This window comes from Haemaphysalis longicornis, unplaced genomic scaffold, assembly GCF_048455015.1.
Source record: "Haemaphysalis longicornis isolate Haplotype H1 unplaced genomic scaffold, Haemaphysalis longicornis Haplotype H1 scaffold_5, whole genome shotgun sequence".
In the NCBI taxonomy this organism is placed as follows: domain Eukaryota; kingdom Metazoa; phylum Arthropoda; class Arachnida; order Ixodida; family Ixodidae; genus Haemaphysalis; species Haemaphysalis longicornis.
Window position 1 is genome coordinate 3,191,041 of NW_027526385.1, and position 27,755 is coordinate 3,218,795.

The 27,755-nt window shown below is 46.8% G+C and overlaps 1 protein-coding gene across 4 annotated transcripts in view; it reads right to left on the reverse strand.

Annotated features, from left to right (window-relative positions):
• Positions 1-2,357: 2,357 nt before the first annotated feature.
• Positions 2,358-27,755, reverse strand: part of LOC144137807 (ixochymostatin-like) — a 43,565-nt gene continuing 18,167 nt past the window's right edge. Inside the window, exons 1-4 of one of the 4 annotated variants that reach the window (XM_077669805.1) lie at positions 5,769-5,999; positions 3,923-4,150; positions 3,306-3,547; positions 2,358-2,477 (exon numbers count right to left, since the gene is read on the reverse strand). In XM_077669805.1, coding sequence (XP_077525931.1) covers positions 3,342-3,547; positions 3,923-4,150; positions 5,769-5,826 — 492 coding nt within the window. In that variant the 5' untranslated portion in view covers positions 5,827-5,999 and the 3' untranslated portion in view covers positions 2,358-2,477; positions 3,306-3,341. Of the gene's footprint in view, positions 2,478-3,305; positions 3,548-3,922; positions 4,154-5,768; positions 6,000-27,755 lie in introns of those variants that run through there. The other 3 variants (XM_077669798.1, XM_077669807.1, XM_077669799.1) reach the window with 3 other exon arrangements.

Genomic DNA, 27,755 nt, shown 5'->3' on the forward strand with positions numbered 1-27,755 from the left:
GCACTTCCATGAGTGCCGAAGGTGCTCGAGGTCAGAACTTGCGTACGCAGATTCCGCCATGCTTTGTAGCATGCTTAATCTTCGAAAGCGTGTCGAGGTGACAAAATTGATGGGTGGCAGAACCTCCATCACCGGGCCATCCAATGCAATGTCCGCCAAAGTGTCGGCCGCTTCGTTGAGACAGATGCCTGCGTGTCAAGGCACCCACACAAAACGAAGTTTTTGTAAAGACGGAGGCAGTAAATACCCAAGGGCCCGACGTAGGGGAGAAGACTTTGAGCATGATAGGGCAGTGCAAACAGAAAGAGAATCTGTAAGCACAATTGCGTGTTGTGTATCCGAATGTAGCTTTCTAAGGGCCAGATGGCGGACAACCAAAGGCACGAGCCGCAATTTAACGCGCTTCTTTGTCGTCATGTGCTGTGCCACAACACATGGCACGTACCCACACAGGGGGAATGCCCATAATCTTTGGGGACTTATGGCTTGGAGGGGTCGCAGTTACACACGGGACAATATAATGACTATTAAAGTAGATTGGAAGCATGCGCGTTAGCATGCTGTTAACATAATTTGTTCTACACCGTGGTAAGACAAATGTATTTGTTTTGCCAGTCGGATTCCGATATTGTGTAAGAAAGTAACACTGTAGTCGAGCATGCGATCAATTCGCACTATTTTATACTGCCTGTAGAAAGGGGAAGTTGGGGCATCATACGACACATTTGCAACCGCACGGAGCAGTTTATTCTGTGGGTGTACAAGTTTTGAATATTTGTTACAGTGATCTTCCCCCACACTAAGAACCCGAAACTCACATGTGAATAAAAACGGCATAATAGAGATCTACTTTTGTCTTTTCCGGTAATCGACTTTTGTTATGCCAAATCGTCCCGTTCAACGTTGAAGTGTGAAACAGATTTTGCTTACATGAGCGTTATATGACATGGTAGCAGTAAATACTACGCCAAGTGATGTAAAATTATCTACATATTGGACGGCAGTATTAAAACAATAGAAGAGAGGGCGCGATCACAACATTTTAAATGTTCTGAACGTGCTTGGAAAATCTTTCAGAATGCATGTTTGGACAAAATATTACAGCCTTAGTTTTTTTTCCTATTTATTTTTAACAAATTACAGAAAGACCATTCTGTTAGTGATTTCAATACCCTGTTAGCCGATCGTATTAGTTCGACAATGTCACGTGAACAGAGGAAGAAGCTGGTGTCGTCCGCATAAATTATATCTTTTACGGCCTTGTTTGGGTTTCAAATATTATTCATGTACACGTTAAAACTGAGGGGTCCTAGAAGGCTGCCCTAGGGCGCACCATTTCTAATCATTAGGATATCTTACGGATATTGGCTTAATACAACGTATTGGGAGCGGGAACTCAGGTGTGATGTAATAAGTTTGAGGGGGTGTCAACGTAGAATATAGTGCTCCAGTTTTTTTAAAGGCGATCTTATGATTCAAACAATCGAACGCCTTAATGAAATCTACAAAGATGCCTGGGGTAAAAACATGCGACTCAAAATATTTTAGAGTATGCTTCTTTGGGGAAGTAACGCATGCTCAGTAGGTGTGTTTTTCTGGAAAGCCATACTGGCAATCAACCATCACAGAGTGCTTTAAGAAGACTATAACCATCGATGGATTGAAAGCTCAAGCCCCTTATAGAAAAAAGGAAGCACCGATATTGGCCTATAATCTTCAGGTACATTTTTGCCGCCTTCTTCTGTAAATTACTGCTACTCTGGCAGGTTTCATGCCAACAAAAAAGTGGCCTAAAGTGACGGCTGAGTTATGTATATAAAAGAGGCGAGGCACGATTAAGGGCAGCACGTAACTTACCCGCGGACTATGACCATTAAACTGATCGGGACAAGTTGTTTCCCGTGTACGGACACCAGACGGAAATTCTGTAACGTTTACGGCTCCCCTGGGAACTATTTTTGACAAGTGAACCAAAGTCCTCTTGGAGGGGCCAGTTGTCACATAATTGTTTGACAAAAAGATTGACAAAAAATTGTGACAGCCGTTTTCTGCGAAGCATATATATGCGCGCTAAAGTTCGCTTTGTCGCAAAGAAGTTTTATCGCATACATGAAAAATCCACAGAACCCTAGCTATTTCTGCCTCGCTAGTACTTTTTTTAAAAGGAATAATAGCCCCTTGAGATGACGCTTAAGTGCGCGCTGTTTTGTACAGGTACTTTTTGTCGACGCGCTGTTTTGTCACTTACCCTTTTATTGGCGCCTCGCTGAACGCAGAGAACACGAGCATGGTTATTTAACTGGCGAGACGCTACTTATTTTTTAGCAATCTTCCAAAGCATGGAAAAGGCACATCACTGTCTGTGTTTCATGTTTTATTTGAACGCCATCATCGAGATGAATACTTTGCGCTTGCTTCACGTCTGTCAGTCCTCCCGCCTTCTCCAAACTGCCAGCTTCGTGGTCGGAAATGTCGACCTGAAAATGCCACCCATTAAAAGACAGCAAACAAGGGGACAATAATTCTGTGCAATACAATTCAAGTTTTCAATAAAAGAAAACGGAAGCACACAGCGACACAACTGAAGCACGGGGTGACAGCCGGCGTATCGTACTGACTTCTGCAATACTGAATTAGTGCATGCAGGGTGGTTCATAATGTCTATTTGTGCGTGCTTGCTTGTCTTTAAGATTCACCGTCCCATGATTAAGCTTTATGTATTTCTGGTGTATCAGCGGTGATAAAGAAGCTTTTTGACATTGTGTGCACAATTGAATGGACGATTATCGAATGTACAAGTGTCGGCGCCTTTGAAAGTGCTTTGGCGAGTCATTTTTTCTAGCCGACTTTTGCTTGGGCAGCGATGCTACCTGCAGTATGTCTAAATAAATAAAAGTTTTAAAAAATCGATGCATCCGTGGGTTGATTGCTTGAAGCGGCAAGAAGGGGGCGATTACTTGGCCCCTACCAGCAACTACACTACCGATCGGTTCTCAGGCCATCGACACCAATCTAACTTGATATTTTACGCTTCCCTTTACTTCCAGTTGCTATTGATTGATTGATTGATTGATTGATTGATTGATTGATTGATTGATTGATTGATTGATTGATTGATTGATTGATTGATTGATTGATTGATTGATTGATTGATTGATTGATTGATTGAGATGTCATTTCCACGACGGATATGACGGAGCTGTCTTGCTGTACCCCGGCATAAAACTCTTTCGCGACAAAAATTATGGCAGCGACAACTCAAGTACAACGCAACGCATTCGGGTAAAGGCTTAGCGGACGCTTACTGTGGTCGGTGCTCTCATACATGTTCGGACCGCTTCCTAGGTCTCCGTGGTGGGCGGGCAGTGGTTCTCGGTGACGCAGTTGCCCTGCGCGTTGCGGTGGAAGCCGCGGGTGCAGAAGCATCCCTGCTGGCAGTCGAGGGTGCACTCCGGGCCGATGGTGCGTTTCTCGCACGTGGTCTCACCACACGAGCTGCTCACGCAGACCTTCCATTCCTCGTTGGGACCGCACTCACGGTGGGGAGCTGTTATAGGAAAATACGGACGTGGGAAAAATATATACGTACACGTACAAGGTTCCTCGCTGACAACCGGTCTTTCGTCCGACGGAGCGAGCCATTTAGGAAACCCACCGTCACCTTATGTGCACCCACGAAGGGAACAACACTTTACACTGGAAGCTACACTGGTCTACTCGTGAATAATTTTTGGCCTACCTCCAGACGAATCTTATTCGACTTTCATGACGGGAAGTATAGAAGTCACAAAGCAAGTACGTTTCTCATAGATGGACCCGCACGTAAGTTTCTTGAATGAAAAAGGCTGTGTTTCTAATGGTGGGTGTAAGACTGAAGTTGAAATTTTGTGTTATACTCTTGTGGCCGCTATTGGTACCCTACCTTCCCGCGGAGGACATTGGTCCAAGGTGACGCAGTTTCCTCTGGCGTTGCGGTAGAAACCCTCGGAGCAGTAGCAGCCGTAGTTACAGTCCTCCGTGCAGGCGGGGCCGATGGTTCGCTTCCTGCACGTCGTTTCTGCGCAGCTTCCGCTCACGCACTGCTTCCACTCCTCGTTGGCTCCGCACTCCTGAGGGTCCGGAGGGAACTTGAACGCGGGAACGCTGCTGCCTGCTAGGTGATCCATCAAAGAAAATAATCACCACGCAACCTTGCTGGTTGGTTCGCCCTGTTTAAGGTGAGCAACACCTTTCAGCGCGAAAATTTCACACGCAGGACGTGACGGACACAGAACGCTCTAACTAACAACTTGTTGATTAACGTTGTTTAATACTGTGTTAGTGTTATAACATACATATGTCTCGTCTTGTAGATAAAAATCAATTGGAAGCTAGCGCCTGTCACTGTTTTTCACGTACTACATCTGAAATGTTTCGCGCCTAAATATGTTGATTATGGAGTACCAACTAGCTCGAACTCACATGTTAAGGTTAAGGCGACACCCCAATGAATTGTCTGCGAATGCGTAAGCATTCTTGCGCCCCTTCTCCTTTTCCAAAACCTGTCTTGGTAGCATTTTGTAGATTAAGTTTTTCAGCACCGGAGCTCTGCAAGCTTCAGCTTAGTCGATGGCATTAGCAAAAAAAATACCCAGAAAAAAAACTCTGAACCGACATACAATGGACAAAAGATGGGTCAGCCGAAGAAATATGCAACTCCCGAAGAAGAAAAAGCGCAGCGCGAACGCGCTCGTGTCACTGCTCGAGGACATGAGACGGCTACGATCCAACCCCCTGTATCGCGCCAAATCAGCCGCGCCTAAACGGCAGCGAAGAGCGGATGATCACGAGTACCGCGCTCGTGAAGAACATTGCAAAACCTAACAAAACTTAGCAAAACGGAAAGAAGCCAGGTCGACCCCAGCTCCACTGTTTCTGGAGCCTTGCACCACTAGTTCAACCCACGCCAATTGTTTTTCCTTTTCAGTATTTTTAAGCTAATTGCATGAAATCACTGCATTAGATGCGCATTCGTGATTTCGTTACTTTATTTTGAGTTTTCGGAATAGCAGCGGTGTCTATGCATCGGCAAAGTGACAACTTTTGTTTGTTTGTTTTTAGTTGTCGTTTGGCAATAACAGACTTTGGGCGACTTTTTGTTTTGTTTGGCTACATTATTTTTTTGCAACAATTCAAACGACAGCCGAAATTATTGCCTCATTAATGTATATAAGCCAATCCGCACCATCCCACAGGGCTTCCTCCATGATACCGCCTGTTTTATTCGCCTCTTAACGAGAAGGCTTGCTACGACCCCTGTGAAGTCCGTCTTAAGATGTAGGAGCACGAAACCACTATTCGAACCGAACAAAAACCATGGGACGACCTAGTGTGCATTTGTTCTAAGCGCGCAGTCATGGCGGCTCATTTGGCCCATTTGCAGCATTAACCTTTGTCCTAATTAAAATCGTTGCAGCCTAACAGCCGGTGAACGGCGATGAACACATCAGCTGTTGCAGAAGGCTACTTTAGGGGTCAACGTGACATCTGCGAAAGCTGTTATTGAAGTCACCAACGTCCGAACGAGTGCTCTTTATCGAAGAACCCAATGTCAGGCACTTAATAGATAATTATGCCAGAATAAAATGCAGCCAAGGGAATAGTTCACTGTTCTGTCCATTAAAACGGCGCCATTAAAGGTAAATTTTATTTGTAAGAAACTTGACATGTTTCCTCTTTTAGGTAAAGACTACGAAAAACTCCCCTATAATGCAACGTTTTTCTCTCACCTGTTTCGTCGGCCCAGGCCACAGCCGCCAACACAACCAGTAGAATGAAGCACTTCATCTCCAAAACCTACTGTCTTGCCTTAACCGAACACTTGAATGCGACTGATGCTACCGGAATACTTCAGGGCGCTTTTGAAGACCTCCGGGGTGCCGCAATACACGAGTGGCAAGCGCGAAAATCATCAACACAGAATCTATTTTTGTACAGTATTTTCTCCTCCTGTTTAACCGAACAAAATTTACGAGCCATATCTTCAAGCGCGCGCACCACAGGCGGGCACTTTCTTTTTTTTTTTTCAGTTGTGTTGTACAGACGCCCTCCGAGAGGTCTCGTCCAGTCGATACACGTGTAAGAAGCAGGCTTCCTGCCAATTTGGCTCAGCGCAGCCTTACGCCATCCGGCATCAGCGGAAGAGCGTAATTGCAGCGAAGGGCGTCCAGAAGCGCTCTGCTCGTCGAAAAACACGGCGTCGGCGCGTGTATCAAAGGGGCAATGACAGCTTGTACAGTTGCGCTGCGATGCACGGCCGTGCTGGGTTCGATACCCCGATCAGCGGACATTTCTGATCAATGCGACGCGCGAAGACGTCCGTCGGCACTTGGCTTAGGGGCTCGAGCAAGATCCTTCCAGAGTATGAACTGCTAGGCGCGTCCAGTAAACAGGTTTTATGCGTGCTTTATTGCCGCGTGAACATGCGGGACCACAGAGCTCCAAGGCGAGATACACATACATATGGGTTGATTTTACTAAGACTAGGTTCAACGCCGTTAAAGATAGGTTAGAATCTATAGCTCCCCACGGAGTGCTGCAAGTGCGACCGAACCACCGGCTCAATCTCTTCGCCATCGACACACGCAATGGTAACGCAATATCAAGCGTTGCGGAAATCAGAGCTCCACAGAGCTCTGCGGACCACAGAGCTCCAAGGCGAGATACACATACATATGGGTTGATTCTACTTAAAAGAAAACACAGGCTAGAATTTAAAGTTACCCATAGTTCTTCTCGATGCCGATTCACCTCGTTTTAGTGTTGTCGCCACCTCAAACATTTGAATTATTTCAGACGTATGACGCGTCTGCGAGAATTTTACCATGATCGTCGTGCTTTCGATTATGAGTGCGTTCCTCTCCCTTTCTCCGAACAATGCCCCACCCTCACAACACGATAACTGCCTTGACATTTCCATAAAAGCAGAGCAGCTCGACTATCACTGAATTACTTGAGCTTGACTGCGCAAGACAACACGAACGTTAGGAACGCGCACAGCGAAACTGAGCGTCCCTGTGGGTGTCTCCCCCCTTCCACGCCTGTGTTGTTCTGTGCAAGCGTGCTTAACTAATACACTACCGACATGCCCATAACACTAGCCTTGTTAGTATCATCGAATGTTACGAAGAACAGAGATCATTTCGTAGAAATTTTCCCGGTTACAAGATATGCTTAACGTCCCTATGGCGCTGATCGAGCGAGCACGACCCGGATTCATATGTGAGCCGATGGAATCGATGTGCGCTTCTGCAGGGTCTTGAGGGTCAAAATGACGAAGTATGGTCCCTTGTGTGGGAAGAGATCCTCATGTAAATAGACTTAGGGTTTTAAAAAACTTCCTATTGCGGTTCTATATAACTATTAAAAAGTCAATAAAAACTGATACTTTATGGACTGATGTCATGAGGAAGTCAAACTTTTTATTGCACAAACTCGACCAACATTCTATGGCCTTCAGGACATTGAGTTTTAATACACTTCATATCCCGTTTCTATAAAGTGAACCGAAACTTCCATCTTAAAAACTGCGTCCAATGCAAATCAATAAACTTTTTTTGCAAAACCACAATCATCGTTTTACTGTCTTCAATATATTGAGTTTAAGCAGACTCTGTATTGAGTTTCTTGGGGTCAGTCGAACTACTAATATGTAAACTGTGGTAATGACACAGACAATAAACTTTTTATTACGAGCACGCAGCAAACATTTTATTGACTTCAATATGTTGAGTTTTAATAGACCCTGCATTGTGTTTCTGTAGCTTACCCATGGAGTTCTGGTAGTTTATCGGTGCATAGATGTAGAGTGCTATGGCGCAGCGTGCCCCGGCGCATACCGAGATCGCGCGATAGATGGCCGTCGCTTCGCCTTGGGAGCACTGTGGAGCGGTGGCGCCTGGGGTGACGCACAAACCCACCGGACATTGCGAGCCCCTAAAAAGCTCTGTGATTAAAACTTGCCAGAAACTATATTCAAACCTCACTCACAGGCAGCAGGATGTGAGAACTATATTACATAATTTTATTAACAGCTAATTGAGAGAAATATCATAAAAAAACTCATCAAAAAGTATATTAAGCTTAGCTCGTGTGAAACAAGACGCTATGACTGAGAGCAATAACAATTTCATAGAAACCTCATTGAGATAAATTTAATAAAAACCTGCCAGAAACTCTATTCAAACCTGAATCAAACGCAGCATTTCGTTGCGACCATACTCAATAATAATTTTGTAGAAAGCGCATTGAGATAATTTAATAAGAACTCGTCAGAAACTATTCAATTTTACCTCACACCCAACAGGTTGCTACGGCTATGCTCAGTAACAGTTGTATAGAAGGCTTATTGAAAATTTTTGTATAAAAAACAAGAAGCTAATAAAAAACTAAAGTCAAACCAGTAAGGCCTATTGACTTGGCTCTATAAATTTCAATTAAAATTAGGTGCTCATATTCCATAAAATATTAACAAAATGTTTATAGGATTCTTTTGAGCAATCTCTATAACAAGTTTAACAAATCTCGGTAATTTTTCTTTATGAGGGATACTCTTCAGTTGGCAGAAAGCAATGTATCACTGGGGCGTAGCCAAGGGGGCGTTTCGGTGTCAGAACACTCCCCGAAGTTTTCTGGGCGCCGCATCTTTTCCTCCCCCTTCCTTTCGCTCTGTTATTCCCCAAAGCTATTTACACACCAAATCAATATATTCCAGTGTAAAAATAAAAATAACGACGCTGTCGCTGTATTAAAACCGACAAATGACTAAAATATTTTCGGGGCGCAGGATCTCTTTTTTTTTTTGGCTGCGTCACTGTATCACTTTGATTTTCACTTAAATGGACCAATATTCTGCAGAACACATCACAAAGATAAGGCGATGTCAGAAAATCCAGGGCAAAAACTGCGAACAAAATATCATCGATTCCACTGTGTAAAAGTTGATTACCAGTGAAGCTGTATAAAATAACGAACGCGCAAATGGTTAGAGAAGGTGCCCGTATTTATTTTTCGATGACAGTGGCCATGGCTTCGCCGTTACTTAATATAGGGAGTTGGGCTTTACGCTGGCAGACAAACGTGAGGCTTTCCATTTCCCTCAAGTATATAACCCGGTGTATTGGCCACAGACGGAAATTCCGAAACATTTGCAACTTCACCGCTACATCCGTAATTATTAAAAGTAGATGAAACTCGGCTTAATGCTAAAGTAGTCCTAGCGGCTGATTTTTATAGTTTCTTGTGGGATGGTTTCGGTAATACAAGGGTTATAGCAGTTATATACAAGGTTTATAACCATACTCCTCTCGTAGATGACCATATATTGACAACAAACGGGAATTTCTTAAAGCTTACAACTTCACTGTTAACTAATTGCTACATGTGAACGAAATTCGCCATAATTGTAGAGTTGGTTTAGTGGCCAATTGTCATATAATTTTTGTTTAAAATATTCCATAAAACAAGCGTAACAGCCGTTTTCTATAAACATAGTCCTCCTGTAAATGCCCATGGGCCATGCACGTGTTGACAGCGTACGGAACACATCTGTAACGTGTACGACTTCACTGTAAATTAATCATGAGAAGTGAATGAAACTCAGAGTAATAATAGAGCATCTTAGAGGCCAAATGTCTCATAATTGTTTTCGGTAAGTTGTCAGGTAAAACAAGAGCTAAATACGCGTTCTGCTGAACGTACCACAGAACCCTAGCTGCAAACAGTTTCGCTTTAAAAGTTGTACACGCGTTAAAAGAAAAGGTGATAGCCCCTTCAGACGTCCCACAACTGCCGCTGCTTGGACGTTGCGCTGTTTGGTCCCGGGGCTTTTTGTCACCTTGCTGCTCTGTCATTTGTTCTTTAATCGTCGCCCCGCTATACACCATTTTTATTTATACACTCTTAGTCAATTCCTGGTTATACGACCCACATGCACGCGGGCCGCTGCGTCAATTTAAAGCCGCTTATAAAGAAGCGGTTCAGGCGGCCTCCAGCGCAAGCGGCCCTCCAAACACGCGGCCCAGCGAACACGCAGCCCGGCGTTTAAGCGGCCCTCTTGAGGGCCGCCTAACCAGAGGGCCACCTAAACCCCGGGCCGTGTGTTCGGCAGGCCGCTGGCCGTAAGTTTTCTACGTGGCCCGTTATGCTAATCTATTCCCGCTTCCGAAGCGGCCCCCAAAACAACGGGCCCTCAAATAAACGGCCTTGTTGCTTTTCTCCAAAAAAAAAAAAAAAAAAAAGAAAAATCTACTCAGCCAGAATTGATTTTATCCGTTTTTTTTTTCGTCGCATTGACAGGCCAACGCCAGCACCCTGTGACAAATGCTCGGACACATGTTACATCATGCGAGACATGTAAGCACATAGACGTAACCCTACGGAGAATCGAATCTGTGTCTACTACAACACATCAAGAGGCGGATATCATAACCACTGCGCCACGACCCACGGGCTGCTGGGGAGTGCAAACATGGGCTTATAAGTATTCTACATGCTGTTGAGCGTCAAGCAGGAGTCTTAAATAACACATTCGGTGGCGAGTGGCTTTCTTGTTCATACCCGTTCTTGAATCGCTCTACCAAAGAGGCATAATACTACGGTTTGCGGCAATTAAGTACATTGGTACGAGCGGAAACCTTTTGTCATGCTGTGCGCCCGTTCCAACAGTATGATGCGCCGTGCGGGGATTTATTCCATCGATGCAAACGGAATTTGTAACAGTTATGTCTGCCTTGTTACCAAAAGTATTCTTGGCCATTGGCGGAAAGTGCCCCCTATGACAATGCTTGCAAATAACTAACACGTAAGGCGCACTGTTGTACTGAAAATAAGAGCTGTCTCGTCACGAGTGGCAAGTATACCAAGCATGAAATGATGTACTGATTTTTATCTGCTCGTCGTCGCTCTTCTGATGGTGCGGTTACATGTCATGACCTTTGTTTTTGTAATAGGGGGGGTGGTGGTAAATTACGTATCTGGTAATGTAATGAGCCAATATTAAATCACTCACTCTACCTAACATTGTGTCGCGATGCCTGCTGCATTGAAGCCCAGGTAAAGAGCCGTTGGAAGACCAAATACTGCGTTTTCTTTTATGAATCGCGAGCACAGAAAGAATATCTTAGCGTTTTCTCGCGAAGACCGGATAAGCGCTCGGCCGTGTGACTTGTAACGCCCTGCATTTCCAGAAAAATGCAGGTTTCGCGACGTTCCACCTTTAATCGTTACAATATCATAAATTAAGATTATTGGTCAAACGAAATTTTGAGAAACTAAAAATTAAGAAACATAAAAAAATGACGAAAAATGGCGAACCGTATAATGCCCTGCATTTCCATAATAATGCAGATTTAGCAGAAATTCCACTTGTAATCGTTATCATAGCGTAGATGGAGATACTTGGTCGAACAGAATTTTGAAAAACTAAAGAACAAGAAAAATATAAAAATACAGAAAACGCTGAGCCTTGTAACGCCCTTCATTTACAAAAAAATGCAGATTTGGCGCAAGTAACATCGTTGATCGTTATAATAGGGTAAATGGAGAAAATTGGACGGACAGGACATCGAAAAACCAAGAAAATTCGCTCAAAAAACTCACTCTAAAGAGAAGCGGCATAAGAATGCTGCGCATTAGTAGACGATTCTCTGAATTTCTGCAATTTTTTTAAGCTGCCTTTTTTCATTCGCGCTTTCGTTGTTAGCGAGTTATTATTGTACGCGGAAGCGCAAGGTCGCGGTTCAGCATTTTCAACATTTTAAGGCAGTTAATCAATATCATAGCACTTGGGCATGAACGCGCCCTTGTGCATCGAAAGTTTAGACCATATAAAACAATGCCACGAATAAATTGGTTGCAATGGCTGAAATTGCACATAACACATTTGTAATTTGTGCACTTCTGGAACATCTTCATGACCTCAGTTTTTATGCAGTGAAGTTTTACCTCCATAATCCCAGTGTTTTGCCACCTGATTTATCAGACCTCAATGCACATACCACGAAATAAAAAAACTCCCTTTATTCATAATGCCTTGTTACAAGCAAAGCTGTAAAGCACGTATCTCTATACCTTAAACCTATCCGGATCTTGAAGTGATAGTCTACTCATACAAGCTTGGGACACAAACAAAGAACTGAGTTGGGTATGTAAATGTTAAGAGTTTTGTCATTCTCGAATTCATAAACATGCACAAGTGTGAGGTGAAAATTACATAATTATGACACCATGTTGAAGGAACGATGTTTTCTTTTTATTTGATATCCAAAATATAAAAATGAACACAAAAGACTTACACTGAATAGCAAATACAAAACTTAGCAGATTGCCCTTATGGAACACACAAATAAAAGTCTTTTTGTGGAAGAGCAAATAACGACCTGTCAAGATAAAATTATTGTTTTCATTTATGAAATTTTCAGCAGCTTGCTGCTTGAAAAACAGGGAGGAAACTCGTCTTTTTGCAGGCTACTGACTGTATAACGCCCAAAGTTTGGCCTAAAGCTGACTCGTATCTCGTACGTCGTGTCCTTAATGTAATATATTACCAAACAAAGAAAAAGTACATTCTCTGGGCTTCAGTTATGGTCCAGGTACACCACTTCCGATGATGTAGGTGGCCTTTGTAGAATCGCCCCAAGCAATCTTTGGCCTGGGAGCTGCTGCTTCTGGAATTTCGTCGCACTAGAATGGAAACAGCGTTGTAAACATTTCTAAAACGTTGAGTCACGGGTAGCAATCTGTTGTGTTGGCACTGCGTGAAGAAAAAAACGGCAGGTGAAAAAGTGACCAGGTACAAAAGTGTGGCGTTATTTATCGGCGGTAAAACAGCATAGCCTGAAGGTGCGCAGCAGAAGTATCACGAACGCATTAGGAGATATGTGAAAATATCATAAATCAGGCAAGTGCATCGTGTAGTTTAGGCAATTATTTCTTTCTTACAGCTTATAGATTCAAACGCTCACCAAAAGGACGTTTTCTTCATATACATAGGAAGGCCGAGCGCTTTTTCAGCGCAAAGGCAGGTGTGCGAGAAAACGTTGCCATAATTTTATTTCACGGAGACACGTCAATTGCACGTCACAAAGAAACTCTGTTCGCTGTTACATGCGAAGGGTAATGTGTCCTAGTTTCTTTTTATGAAACGATTTCCACCAATAGTATGGTGCAAAACATTTAATGAAAGATGGAACAAAATTGCTAGCAATATCTTTTGCTAAAGCATAGGTAAACTGCGCGCACCCAGCAACAGCCAGCGCATCTGTAACAACATTAGAAGCCACCGCTTCGAGCGACCTCCACGCCGGCGACGCGCAGTGTTTGCGCTGCCAATGCTATCATGTTTCTGCAAACCTCGAGTTGATACACCAGACAGACGACAGCTGTGGCGAACACAACAAGATTGGGGTTGGTGTTACTCATGAATGTTGCTTCATGTGAAAACTTTACTGTTTAAATGCACCGTAATGAAGTTTACAAATCGCCACAGAATTCAGACTACTCAACGCGCCATAAATGTCACTAGCCGAAACGACGACGCGAAAACCGGCGAAAACCTAGTTACGAAAAAATGTTACATAACGTTTTGCTACGCCTACCGAAAATGTCAAGCAGTGGCCATGGAATATTGAAAAATACAAAATTCAAAATGGGTTTTATGTGCCTTGACCTGGACAGTGAAACGCGTGGAAAAATGCAATTTCTTTATGACACCACGGTACTCATTACGGCAACGGGAGTACCTCACTAGTCCAAGCGTTTTCATCTTTCGCCTGGATCCTGAAACGGCCGCCGCACAGGGAAACCGAATCCTCTCTATAAGGCACGTCAAATTTACCGTACGGCCCCGGGTATTGGAGAACGGTTTTGGCGCGAGCTTCTTACGACGACGAAAAAGGCATAATTTTATGGCCCTTACTAGTTGTCTGCAACGCTAATTCTTACAGTCTGCGCCCCCCACCTTTCGAAAAAAATTCCCCCGCATTTCCCCGAGGGGGAGAATGTGAAAGTGCGAATGCACGGTTGTCGGCCCGCTTGCGGCGCTTGCGCTCGGCCCCCGCAGCCCACCGCCTCGCCGCCTTCTCTTCCATCTCTTCCATTGGGTTTGTAGTATCACGTGTACACCACGCAGTTATCAAGCCGCTATAACGCCGCTGAGTCGCCAACGCACGCCGCTGACGACGTAGTTTGAATGCGTTAAAGATATAAGGCGCGTCAACACTGATATCACCGTCGCGTCCGTGGCTTGATCGGTAGAGCGTCGCGCTGCGGCCGCAAAGTCCGCGGATCGAAACCTGGCGCCGGATGCTGTTTCATTATAGAGGAGCACTGCGGACGCCGACGCCGCCGCCGCCGACGCCGGCGGTGGATGGTTTGGGGTCGCTTATAAAGTGCATCGCACTTAAAAAAAAAAAACAAGAAATCCAGGGACTTACCTATCCTTTCGTGTTCAACCGGGCTATGCCCGCAATACACAGACCAGCCGGCTTGGCATGGCGCCGCTGCTTGGCTTGCGTGACCGGTGGTCCTAATGAACCCATCGCATTTGCAGTTGTTTCCACTGTTACACCGACCTCGAAGCACGCATTTGATGTCAGCGGAAGCGAGCGTGGTCAAGAAAGTGCGAACGCTCGGAACTAAGTATGAACTACACAGAGCAAGAGTCAAAGCGCGGAACCCCAACTTGCTCCGCGGTGAAATTCCTCGCACGTGCGCAATAGAGACAAATCACCGTACCACAACCCGCTGCGCGTGAACTTTTTTCCACTCCAACTGCGCGTGTGCGCGCGAGATAATTTTGAATGTTTTTCGCCGCGTCATCGGGCGCGCGTCGTCGGCCACCGCAAAAGAAGCTCGCGGGCGATTGTGTGAAGAGGAATACGCCCATGCGCCGCAAGCCACACACATCGCTCGGAGCTTCACGATTGCCCCCCTTTTTTTATTTTATTCCTGGCGTCAGGCTTGCTGCTAGTTTATAGCCATGACACGGGCCGTTGGTGCAGCATATAAGCGTGATGCAACCACCTGAGGTTTTGTCACGGAAAAGAAATTTGTCAGGGCCTCTTATATCACGGTATGCCCACCGCATATAAATAGGATGCCATCCGGGACGCGACTAAGAGTGTAGACGTGAAAACCACCTTTTTGGTTTTTCTGACAAGACGCCATGGGAAACGCCGCAGCCGCCATGCTGGGCTGTTAAGGGTTCCGTTCTTTTCGTACAGGCGTTACCCAATGAACCGCAGTGGTTTGGCGTGAAGTTGGCTGTTGCAGTGCTTGTATGTGTGGGCTCTGTTTTGTTTTTATCACCTTCGGAAGGACATAACAGTGGGTTTTAGGTTCTAATTCGCTGCTAAAGTTGCGACTGCTACGAGCAGCAGTAGCACTTGTGCTGGTGGTGGTGGTACTCCGCAGTTCCGCAATGCAAACGCTGCTGGTATGCCGCCGACTGACAAAAAAATTAATACCGGGGAATAAATACGCATTTTCAATGGAACATTGCCTGTTATGGTCACTGATTAGTCATGTCTAAGGAACCGCGGACGTCGAATGCGAGCGAGCAAAGCGTGTCGGTCTCGCGGACCCTCGCTTGCGATGGACTTTCGACGAGGCGATTAAGCGCTGTTGACGTCGCACTGACTTGACATCTGAAGTAAATACGGTTGCAAAGGGCTATGAATATGCTCGGGAGATAATACCGTACAATCAGTACTACTCCAAACTACTACTACTCCAAACTACTCCAAACCGTACAAACTACTACTCCAAGGTTGAGGTTATGATTGGCCTTACCGTAAAAACCCGCGTATAATACGGACCCGCGTATAATACGAGGTGTAATTCGGGGACATCAAAATCAGAAAAAAAGTTTTCATCCGCATATAATGCGAGGTAAAGAGCACAGAAAACATTTATTTGCACTGCAGTTTCCGTTCAGTCATTGTCAGTTTTCGGTGGTACTATCTCCCGACGTCCGTTCAGTCATAGTCAGGTTCGCTGCCGCTGTCTCCTGAAGTCGCCTTGTCGGAAATGTCTTCCCCCAGAAAGTGGTCCTCAGTGCCATCAAGGGCGTTGGAGATGCCGCATTTCTTAAAAGAGCGACTGACGAGCTCCTCTGGGATGCTGGCCCACGCATCCGCGATCCAGCCACAAAGCACCGCTGGAGAAACCCGCGTCAGCCATTCGGTAGCTGTCACTTACGGGTCTCCTCACCTCATCCACTCTTGGTAGCAGGACTTGATGCAGTCTTTGAAAGTCTTGTTGATGCAAACGTCTGGCGGTTGCAGCTGGGATGTCATTCCTCCTGGAATGGCAATGAGTTCGGTGCGGCGTTTGCGCTACAACTTCTTCACGGAATCGGCCAGGTGGCAGCGTTAGGCGTCCAACACGAGCACTGACGGGAATCCCCAACAGTGCTCCAGGCCGCCGACACCGCACAGACTTTATCCAGTCATGCACCAGTTCCTTTCTCCACCCACGAATGCTGCCTTCGGTGACGCCGAACTGCCGTCCTGCGGCGCAATTCCTGATGGTCTCGGCGCATAAAATAACTTTTCTTTTAATTGCAGCCGAATACTGTTTTGGTGCACCCAACATCGCGATAGACTTGCGGTGAACGTGCCGAGATCCTTCGCGTGGTCAAAACAATCAAAATGGCGCCGGCTGAGAGAAGCAGCAGCCAGCTAACGCCACCGCAAGATGGCGCACCCTCCGCTGAAACCGAAAGTGCAAATTTTAGGCTGAAAGCTTTGGGATCCACATATAATACGAGGCCCAAATTTTAGATAGTAAAATTTGGGAAAAAACCTCGTATTATACGCGGGTTTTTACGGTACTTCGTGCTGCAGAGTGTGCACACTGTGGCAAAAAAGTCGACCTTTGTGGACCCTCTGCTCGCGTCATGAATGCTTTGCGCGATCAGCAATGGCTGTGTTTTAATCGCCGTAATTTAGTTTCCGTGAAAGCGCAAAAGGATGAGAAACTTTACCTCTCAATGTGTTGTGTCCAGGCTGAGCTATTTTCCAAATAAAACGTTCGCGTATCTCAAGCTTCGTTTCCACATTCTGTTGCCTGCCTCTCCTGCTATCGACCAGCAGTGTACGATAGAGAAATTTACCCTTTCATAACGTTTGGCACTGTAATGCGTTCGCCTGATAAAAAAAATAAACAAAATGCCGTGGTTTTTAAAGGTTAGTTTAGATGCAAATGGGATTGCTAAATGCCAATCGGCTGTACTGACCGAACTATGTACGTTATTTTAAATTGTCGGCAAGAAACCAGAAGTGAATAAAGTTACTTCTACATTTTAAGGGGGTTCCGTTTGTCACGGCCCTTGTCACGGCTTTGCGTGCTGTAAAGGGATTTGGTTCCGCCTGCTACAACTTACAAGTGCCCCGGGCGCAACTTGGGAGGGGGCGCTGAGCTGAGTCCGTCCAACAAGTGCACAAGGGGAGAGAGAGAGACAAAACTTTTATTGCCGCAAGGGCTGATTCGGGGGAGGGGTGGTGACCGAGGGAGGAAGGTCCCCGGTGACTTTGGCAGCCCAGGCGACGATGGCATGTTGCACCGCCGAATCTGAGCTGCCCAACGCCCTCGCCCAGTGCTCACCGTCTCGATAGGGGGGAAATGGGTTGTGGGGGCATTGCCAGAGGAGGTGATCCATGGTTTGGACCAACCCACAAGCGGGGCAGTGTGGCGAAGGGTACAGAGTGGGGTACATGCTGTGCAGGCGGGAGACGCAAGGAAGAGAGTACGTTTGGACTAAGCGCCATAGGCGTTCTTCGGTGTGAGAGAGCGCCGGGTGTGCAGGGGGCAGTAGACGGCGGGAGAGGCGGTAATGAGACGTAATCTCATGAAAGGAAAGTGGCCGATCTCGAGCTGACAGGGCTCCATGGAAGGGTCCAAGGCAAAGACCCACCGCTCCGCTTTTCCCCTCGTGGTGCATGAGAGGCAGCACGAGGGGAAAAGCGGGGTGGCGCAGCCGCAAGAGTCGAGCGCTGTTGAAGATAGTGTTATTTTTGTATTGCTCGACAGACGCGTTGTAACAAAATAACAGCGGTGACGAAGACACGGACGAAGACACGGGGACACACACTTGATAACTTAGAGGTGATTATTACAGCACTACGTTGTCGAGTACCCCAGTTAAATAGGTACTTACACAGGTCTCGTCTGGCGCCAACAGCTCTGTGCAGCTATTGTAACGAAGACGAGTCTGTAGAACACTATACCTCTTGACATGTCGACGTTTTTCATGTCTCAGAGGTCAGTCCCTGGAGGTGCCGCTTTGCAGTTTGGAGATATCCCTAACAGTGCTGGCTATACTATCGTTCGGGGCATCCGAAACGGGGTCCTGCCGCCGGGATGTATGCTCTGCCCTCTTGCGCTTCAATGAAAATTCCAATATATTCACTTTATGATTGCGATTGGTCACCCTCGCCTTGATTTCCCAGTTTTTTTTTTCTGTCGCTTATGGTACCAAAACTCTTCCCAACCGGTCTAAATTATCTTTTCTAAGCGTCTCGTAATTAGATTTAGAATTTCATTTATTTTAGCCGTCCTCTATTTATTTGGCCGATCCCCTGATTGGGTATGTGCCATATCTAAAGGCGCAACAACAACAACAACCACAACAACACACTTGGCGGTAGCGCCCCGCGCACCCCGTGCGTTTCCCCCTCTCTTCATCCTTATCTTCCTCAGCGCCGTTCTTTTGTTGCAATGCCTCTGTTCCAGCGGTTAAACACTCTTCTTGTCGTGAAGCGCCGCCACCAAGAAGTCCAGGAGGCAACCCCAGATGATATCCAGTGTGCGTGCGTGCGTGCATGCGTTTTCATCTCTTCTCTTTTGTATTCCAGCAGCGGGCGGGCAGGAAGAGGTCGTACTTAAAGTTTGCGCCCTTATATTTCGTTTAACCCGTAGCAGGTATACTTACAAGGCGAGGTAAAACATGTACAGTGGATTGTAGGGATCCTGGTTATTGGGCCTCTGGATGCGTACCCACTTTCTGGAAGCATGCAGAAATCATAGGCGTCCCGAAAGCAGGAAAACCACCGGATAGGCTCAGCAATCTACGGCCGATTGCTCCGACGTGTACCTTATGCAAGCTGGCTGAGCGTATGCTAGCATCAAGGCTCACATGGTGGCTTGAGGGCATCGGTTGGTACCATCCCTCTCAGATCGGCTTTCGGCCCCACATCGGCGCAGATGACGGCCTTGAAGGGTTCTCTATTGCCGTACTCATAGGAGGACGCACTTGTCATATTCGTTCTATTCTTGCCCTAGATGTGAAGAAAGCGTACGACAATGTGAGCCATCAAGCAATCCTACAGATACTGCGCTGGCTAGGGTGCCCGGCGCCTGTGGTGTCCTTTATAGAGTCGTTTTTAACACACCCCACATTTTCAATTAGAGTTTCACGACAGGTGGTAGGCTCCTTTTCAACATGCCACGAGGTACCATCCACAAGGCTCGGTCCTGGCACCCATACTGTTCAACCTTGTCCTTCTTCCGCTCGCTCGGACAGTAGGGGCATTGAAAGATCTAAAATGCCTCATCTATGCGGATGATATCACGCTCTGGTCGACACTTTCAGACATTGCGGATCAAGAACACGCTCTTCAGAGTGCTTTAAATATGGTTGACACGTGGTGCAAACGCGTGGGACTCATGCTATCCCGAGATAAGACCGTGTTACTTATCGTGGGCAATCGAAGGGCTATACAAAAACTGCAAAACCGACCCATTTTACTAAACCTTGATGGCGAGCCAGTGACGGAAGTTACTTGTCACCGCATCCTTGGCCTGGACGCTGCGGCCAGCGGCTCAGCTACGCCATGGCTCCGGGAAGCTCGCCGGCGCGCCCTTCAACTGCTACATCTAGTTCGCCGGATTTCCATAAAATCGGGAGGAGCTCGCACAGAGATGGCTCGGCTTCTTGTACGTGCAATCGTGCAGCCACGTATCACGTACCAGGCTCAGTTTCAGTACATGACAAGGGCGGAACGGGATCGTCTAGAGGCCATCAATAGAGAAGCCATGTGGATTATTACCTGCCTTCCTCGCTTAACGCGCATCTCTACACTACAGGAAGAAGCTGGCCTTAACACGATAGACGAGTTGGTTCACCAGCGGCGACAGGCACGATCTCTTAAAGCGCAGGTGTACACATCTGTGGCTGCTTTAAGGTGGTATATGGCCGCCAGATCCCTCTCCAGAACCCCCTCCTTGGACCCGAATATTAATTACTGAGTGCAAGCCTCTGGGTCGGTCAAGCCGTGTTGCGTCGCAACTCTCATCCAGTGCTGGCGAAGATACGTTTCACGTCGACGCCAGTATTTCAAGAAGCCTTATTACAACAGCCGTCGTAAACCCAGCCATGCAGTTTTTTCAAACCTGCCATTACTACGCCCCTCAGAGGCCCCCGTCAACACTTGCTGAGCTCAAAGCGATTTTCGACGCTATGACGGCTATAGAGCTGCTGAGGCCAGACCAATCACAACCTGTCAACATCTTTACAGATTCAATGCAAGCAGTCCGAGACCTCCGGAAAGTACTTCATCAAGTGTCCATGTCCCAAACCATCCACGCGAAGGCTGCAGCGCTTAGTTTCAGAGTGAAGATTACTTGGGCCCAGAGGACGTCGACCCCTGGACAGCAACAGGCGGATGCGGCGACTCGTATACCTCCAACGACGCATCCACTGCCCTTATTTCCAGTTGACGCAATGTAAAAGTTGGCCGCCGACAAAGAAGAACTTCGGCGCTCCACACGTGCACTTATTCCACCGTGTGGATCAAACCTCCCTGGTGGGCTCATCCGCCGTGAGGAGGTGGCGCTACGAAGGATTCGCGTCGGGGCTGCTCTTACACCAGCTGTCACCCACACCTGGCCCCCGGATCGACGGGCTCCGTTTGGCCGGACATGTCCATTTTGCACCACGTCGGCATCGACCGCAGACATTCACCATCTTCTGTGGACTTGCCGTGGCCTCCAACGTGCCCGAAAGCAAGTACTACATATATTGTGGGACTCAACCCAGGCCGGCCTCCCGACTACAGACGCTGGCTCTTTGGGCCGTATCACCGGAGCCTTTTAGACTTTCTTAGTGAAAACTCCCTGTTTACGTACATTTAAACACACTCGCCTCCACCGTTTTATGCTGCAGAGCGAACTTTCGCAATAAAAAAATTACTCACGAAAGCTTTGTGGCCGTTTTAATCACAAAATATACCCACCGTGAATGCTCAGTGGAAGGCCAACGTGCTAAGCTTCAGGTTGGGTTCTATTTCCGGCCGCACTGGTTATTTTTCGGATGGAGGTGAAACACTGAAACACCCATCTGCATGAAATTTCGGTGCACGTTGAAGGGACCCGAAAGTGTTGTTAAGAAGTATGAAGAACCCGTCCAGTGAGCTAATCACTGCTGCAAGTTCAAACTGTTTTTTCGTTCAATCGCATGTAGCCCATGCTACTACGGTGGCAATAAAAACTTGTTTTGAAAGTAAATACTAACCGCAAAACCGGTTATCCAGGAAATAAATACGAAAGATGCTTACAACTTTTTAAGATTTTGAAGGCGAAAGCTTAGTTGAACATTACGTTGACATGCTGTTGAACCTTCTGTCGAACTTTGGGGCCACCCCCGTAACCACTTGACCGCCCTTCCACTGGTTCCGTTCCGCTCGCACGCCATCGCCATCGCCAGGAGCTTCCTGTTGATCTGCTGCTGAACTCACTGCTGAAATTTGCGGCCGCGTCTTTTAGCATTTCACCAGTCCCCTGCACAAAACCCTGCGAATCTCCGAAGAAACCAACTGGCAATCTTCGAGAACTGCGACAATCACTCTCTTAACTTGGTGGGAGTACATGTTGCAAAGGCAGACACCATGATGATGACATTTTTGGGGACCATCCAAGCACTTCGTGTTTTTTCGAGCTCAATGCACCGTTGGAGAAACTAAAAAACGCGGTGGTTATTGTTGTCAAGTCAGATTTGGAGACCAGAGGGAGTGCAAGTGTCCAAGCGGTGAAGCCAGTCATCAGGCATCTTGAGGAGGTAGTTGAAGGTTTCCAAGGAGACAAAGAAACTAGCGAAACCAGAGGTGATTCCACACAAAAGCGGATTTTAAGTTATGATTTGTTTTATTTTTAGGCTGTTGGGACAGGATACTTGTTCGCATTGATCGTGTTCAAAAAAGGGTTAAAGATTAAAAAAATGAACTTTTACGAGCTTAGACATGAAAGCTCTCAGAGATCACTTTCATAACGAAAGGGAAACGTCGAGTGAGTCACTCGATGAAGGGATTGGTCTCTGTGAGGCGTGGGATGTCGATGTTAAAAGGCAGGCGTTTGAGGCGGAGAAAACAGATGCCTGGTGAAAAGTCGAAAGAACGGTTAATGAGGGAATAAAAATGATCATGAAATCCATACTCCACCGTCCTGATTCTGAATTGAATTTTTTGGAGCTTAACAAAACAAATCTGATTAGCCTTCTGCAGTAATATTGTTGCTTCCTTGCAGCCAGAGGCCACTTTGTAGCCCGTTCATGAGCCATGCCAAGTACAAGTGGAACGTGCCTGCCAGGTACACGACGGAATGCTCGCTGAAGCGCGGCTCACCTAGACAGTGGCGCCTGATTTCCCTCTAGTACACATTAGCACGAAAATTTATGGTGCTAGGAAGGCTAGGACGAGGGATCAATCAACCACGAAATCGCTCATTCATTTAAACATCCAGCAGCCAGATGGCCTTTTCTTGCACATTATTCTTGTTGTTGATGGTGGTGATGATGATGATCGTTATCATTATCATCATGAGGGGGGCGAAAAACATTTGCCATGGGCACCATCCTATATAGTTACGCCACTGCGTCCAAGAAATACACCGAGCAGACACGTTGGTACAATGTCTTTCCGGTTTAGCAACGGCGTCCATCGACTTCTCAACTCGGTGTCCGCTGGAAAGCGATGCAGAAAGCTGTGCATAAAAAAAATCACATGACGATAACTATGCTCCCTAATGCGAAATTTGTGCGCAGCGTGAACTGCTTCTCGGTCACGGCACATATCTGCTGCGTGTCAGGAAGTGATCGCGTGATCAGTGAACGCATGGCGGCGCGCGCTACGCTGCCGTTACCTCGTAGCGCCTCGCTGCCGCCGGCGAGCATGTTGTTGCAAATCGTTCTCTAACCTCCCGCACAAATGTCACCTGGTTCGGATGAGCCACAAACAGAGCAGGAGCGTCTGGCGAATGTGTGAGGGGGAGGGCGCTCCTCGGCGGCGACTCATGGCGAAAGTGTGAAGGGGGGCAGTGAGACATACGAAGCCGTAGCGATGCGCTGGGAGGTGACACCTTAGCAGCGTGTACCGCCCTCCACCTGGCACTTGCGCCAGACGCTGCTTCTCCGCTTTCTTTCTTTCTTTCTTTCTTTCTTTCTTCCTTTCTCTTTTTTTCTTTCTTTCTGTATGTGTGTATGCATGCATGCATGTATATATGTATGTATGTATGTATGTATGTATGTATGTAGCGAATCAGAATAGGAAATGAGGGGCTCGTAGAAATAACACAAAAATAAGGGTTGGCAGTCAAGAAAACCTCGGAAAGCAAAGGGAGGTTGTGGTAGGTCATTGAAACACATAAAGAATTTGGAAAGAAAGAAAGAAAGCGGAGAAAAAATAGACCGGTATTCTGGAGGTCCTGGGTTCGGATCCCACCTGGCGGGCATTTTTTCCCCGCTTTCTTTCTTTCTTTCCAAATTCTTTATGTGTTTCAATGACCTACCACAACCTCGCCTTTACTTTCCGAGGTTTTCTTGACTGCCAACCCTTATTTCTGTGTTATTTCTACGAGCCCCTCATTTCCTATTCTGATTCGCTACATGCATAGCGAGGGCCTCTCTTCTGGCAGTCTTGGTGCCATAGGGAGCTTAAGAGGGTTCAACGCTGGTTGACCACTGTCGACATGTCGTAGACACTCGAGTCACGGCGCGGGGATTAAAAATAAGGTCCCCTTCACCCCAAGAAGTCAGAGTGGCGCTGGCTACCACCCCCAAGCACAGGAAAAAATTACATTGACATAAGTACTCCAGAAAGCGGGGGGGGAGGGGGAATCGCCCCGCCGGTAGCGTAGTGGTTATCGCACCAGACCGGTATTCTGGAGGTCGTGGGTTCGGATCCCACCTGGCGGGCATTTTTTCTCCGCTTTCTTTCTTTCTTTCCAAATTCTTTGTGTTTCAATGACCTACCACAACCTCCCTTTTGCTTTCCGAGGTTTTCTTTAGTGCCAACCCTTATTTCTGTGTTATTTCTACGAGCCCCTCATTTCCTATTCTGATTCGCTACATGCATAGCGAGGGCCTCTGTTCTGGCAGTCTTGGTGCCATAGGGAGCTTAAAGGAGCCATGAAGAGAAAATGGAAGTTGGTTTTATTCGAAAGATTTCGTGTTTTATATTGCCCCCAGCGCTTGTCCGGATACAAACGGTGCTTTATTCACTGAGAAATTAAACAATTTAGGTTAAAATTTTGATTTTCCCGCTCAATCGTGCGTTTTCGTGGTCCCAAGTGACATCACGGGAACCGACCGCTCTGCAGCCTAGAATACCTTCATTCACGCATCCGCCGTACAGGGTAGAGACACGTATACGCTGGCGCCGCCATTTTCGGTTGCTCGCTCGCCGCCGAAGCAAGTCATTGTGTCAAAACCGCGCTAAAATTATCGCCGCAACGCGGTTTACTGAAGAAGTTTGAATCATATTGTCTGTTTCGCGTTGCTAGGTCTCGTGGGAAACGAAAAGAATAACGCGTTGAGCCCGTTGGCCCAATTGCGGCGGCACGGGACCGTTCAAAGGTTGTCTCCACCCTGTACAGCGTGTTGGTTTGTTCCCGCGTTTCTTTACGTTCTGTAACCTAGATGGCGCCACCATACCGTGGCAAGCGTTTGGTTTGTTTTTGCCCGCATTTAAACCTGGCTTGTTTTTGTTCTGGGAGAAAATATTCGTTCCTTGAAACAGTGCTCGCTCGACAAATGGGGTCACGTAAGACACCGTTGCTTGCGTCAATCGGCCAGTGTCGTCTGAGACAACCCCAAGCCCCGTAGTGCTGTGCAGCTAAACTAAGCATGCTGCGCGCAGTACGAACAGCAGAACGCATCAGTACTTCTATGTTTACATGTGCTTTCGTAACTTCCACTGTTTGTCCCATCATTCTTATTGGTTTGTAAAGAATGTGCCCTAAATTTAAGCGCAAATCGCTCGTTCGTCTAGTTTGTAAGCTCTACCTAATTTTCGTCTGCTTCTGCCAGCCTCCGCCAATCGCAGAGCTTAGCTGATGTGACATCATAGGTTCAGTTGCGGGAAATGAGCTGGTGGTTCCCATGACCATTCCCGTTTTTCCTAATTATGTAGCTTATTTGAGCGAAGTTTACGTTAAAAGTGGTGTCAGTATGACTCTAACGAGACAATCTTTTGAATGAACCCAACTTGTGTTTTCTCTTCATGGCTCCTTTAAGAGGGTTCAACGCTGGTTGACCACTCTCGACATGTCGTAGACACTCGAGTCACGGCGCGGGGATTCAAAATAAGGTCCCCTTCATCCCGAGAAGTCAGAGTTGCGCTGGCTACCACCCCCAAGCACAGGAAAAAATTACATTGACATAAGTACTCCCGAAAACAGGAAGGGGGGAAGGGGGTGGGGGGAGGGTGGGGGGGCGGAGAAATCGCCCCACCGGTAGCGTAGTGGTTATCGCACCAGACCGGTATTCTGGAGGTCGTGGGTTCGGATCCCACCTTGCGGGCATTTTTTCTCCGCTTTCTTTCTTTCTTTCTTTCCAAATTCTTTATGTGTTTCAATGACCTACCACAACCTCCCCTTTGCTTTCCGAGGTTTTCTTGACTGCCAACCCTTATTTCTGTGTATGTATGTATGTATGTATGTATGTATGTATGTATGTATGTATGTATGTATGTATGTATGTGTTTATGGCACAAGGGCATCGAAGCAAAGTGCGCCATGTCAGAGTGTGTGATCTTTCAGTCAGTAAAATACACATGGCCAGGATTTCGGGACACGGCGTCGAGTTTCGAAAAACTGACACCACGTGGCGTCGCGACCTGAAGACACAATTCCTTCTCTCTTGTTCTCTCCCCCGCGGTGCGAGAAGCAGGGCCTTCACACAGGGTCTAGCCGCTCGCGACGGTTTCCCAAACAGGCCAGCTTTTCGCCTTTGTAATTCGCCGAACCAGGAAGGAAAAAAAAAAAAACAAGAGGGGAGCCCTCACAAAACGACCCCGCATGGGCTGCGGTTGGTGCCTCGATGCGCCCCCGCTCTGCGGGCGCGCATCGAGGCACCCTACCCGTGTGGACGGGGAGGGCTCGCCCCGATCGGGCGCCTGCTTTTTTCGTGGCGCTCGTGCCGCATTTCTCACTCGAAGGAAAGACCCGGGTACAATTTTCTTTCGACTTGTGAAACAATGTGCGTTAGTACGTATCGAGCAGGCTCGGGTCAACTGCAGCGTCGCTAATGAGTTAACTTTTGCCAGTGTCGTCTTGTCGTCTGCTACGGACGCATCGTCTGCTCACCGCGCCGCTCGACCAGCCCGGTGTCCTGGCTATTTCACGGAATGAAACGTGTTGTTGGGGGACGTCGGTTCCGAAAGCCTTTCAGGTCCCATGGGTCGCCTTTTCGACATTAAGGGGTCATCTGTTCAATTTGTCACAGGGCATTTTTATTTCCTTCCGCTTGCATGATACTTGTTCGCACTTGGCACAACCCCAACTTTTTTTTTTTTTTTGCTGTTGAACAACTTGCACAAATTGCGTTGGTACATTGATTCGTACATTAGAATTAATCAGGTGTCTGATATGTGGGCGTCTTTTGAAGACGCATGCAATTAAACGAAACGAGCTTTTCTTTTTCTGATCGCTTTTAATTTCTACGCGCGAACATTCACACCCGAATTCAGGAAAATTATTTTTCCTATGCTAATATCTGCATTGACAAATAATTTGCAGCACAAAAACATTTTGCGTTATTGTTGCAAAGCACAAGCGGTAGAGCAAGATCATAATCTATTATTTCGGGGTTCATAAAAAACCAAAAATCAAATGCCTCAACCCTTACCTACTTTGCGTTAAGGTTGAGGTGCAAGTATACTAACATTATGAGTAACGGAAAACAAAGAAATACGCAATTAACGCGACAGTGCCAAAACAAGCAGATGAGCATATGCAAGTCTTCGGCAAGTAAAAGAAAAACACGTTATGAATGTTTTCTATTGCGTGGGACGCGTCCGCTCAACGGGCTTTCCGGTGCCTCCAAAGCTAAAAAAGACGCACGCCGGCCCGACGAGAACGCTTCTGAAAAGAGCACGTGCTGGATCGACTTGCACGCGCTAGCCCCTGAGGCAGCTTTGCTCAAGAAGAGAAAGGTGCTACTGATTGCGGGTAGGTTCTTCTTTTCTTTTAGACGTACACTAAAATATTTTAATACTCCCCGCCCCAACCACCGGCTAGTGTGCGACATGATCAGTGAACAATATTCTTGGACTAGCGCTCTTACGTGAAACGCCCTGTCCGTCATACTACCTGAAATGGGGTATGCTACCGTACTGTAAGTAGTATTTTTATTTACAGTACGTTCCCCGGGTATGTGCCGAGTCATAGACACGAGGAGAAGATAAGAAATTGGCTGCGTATCTGGTTGCTTCGCTGCAAATGTATAC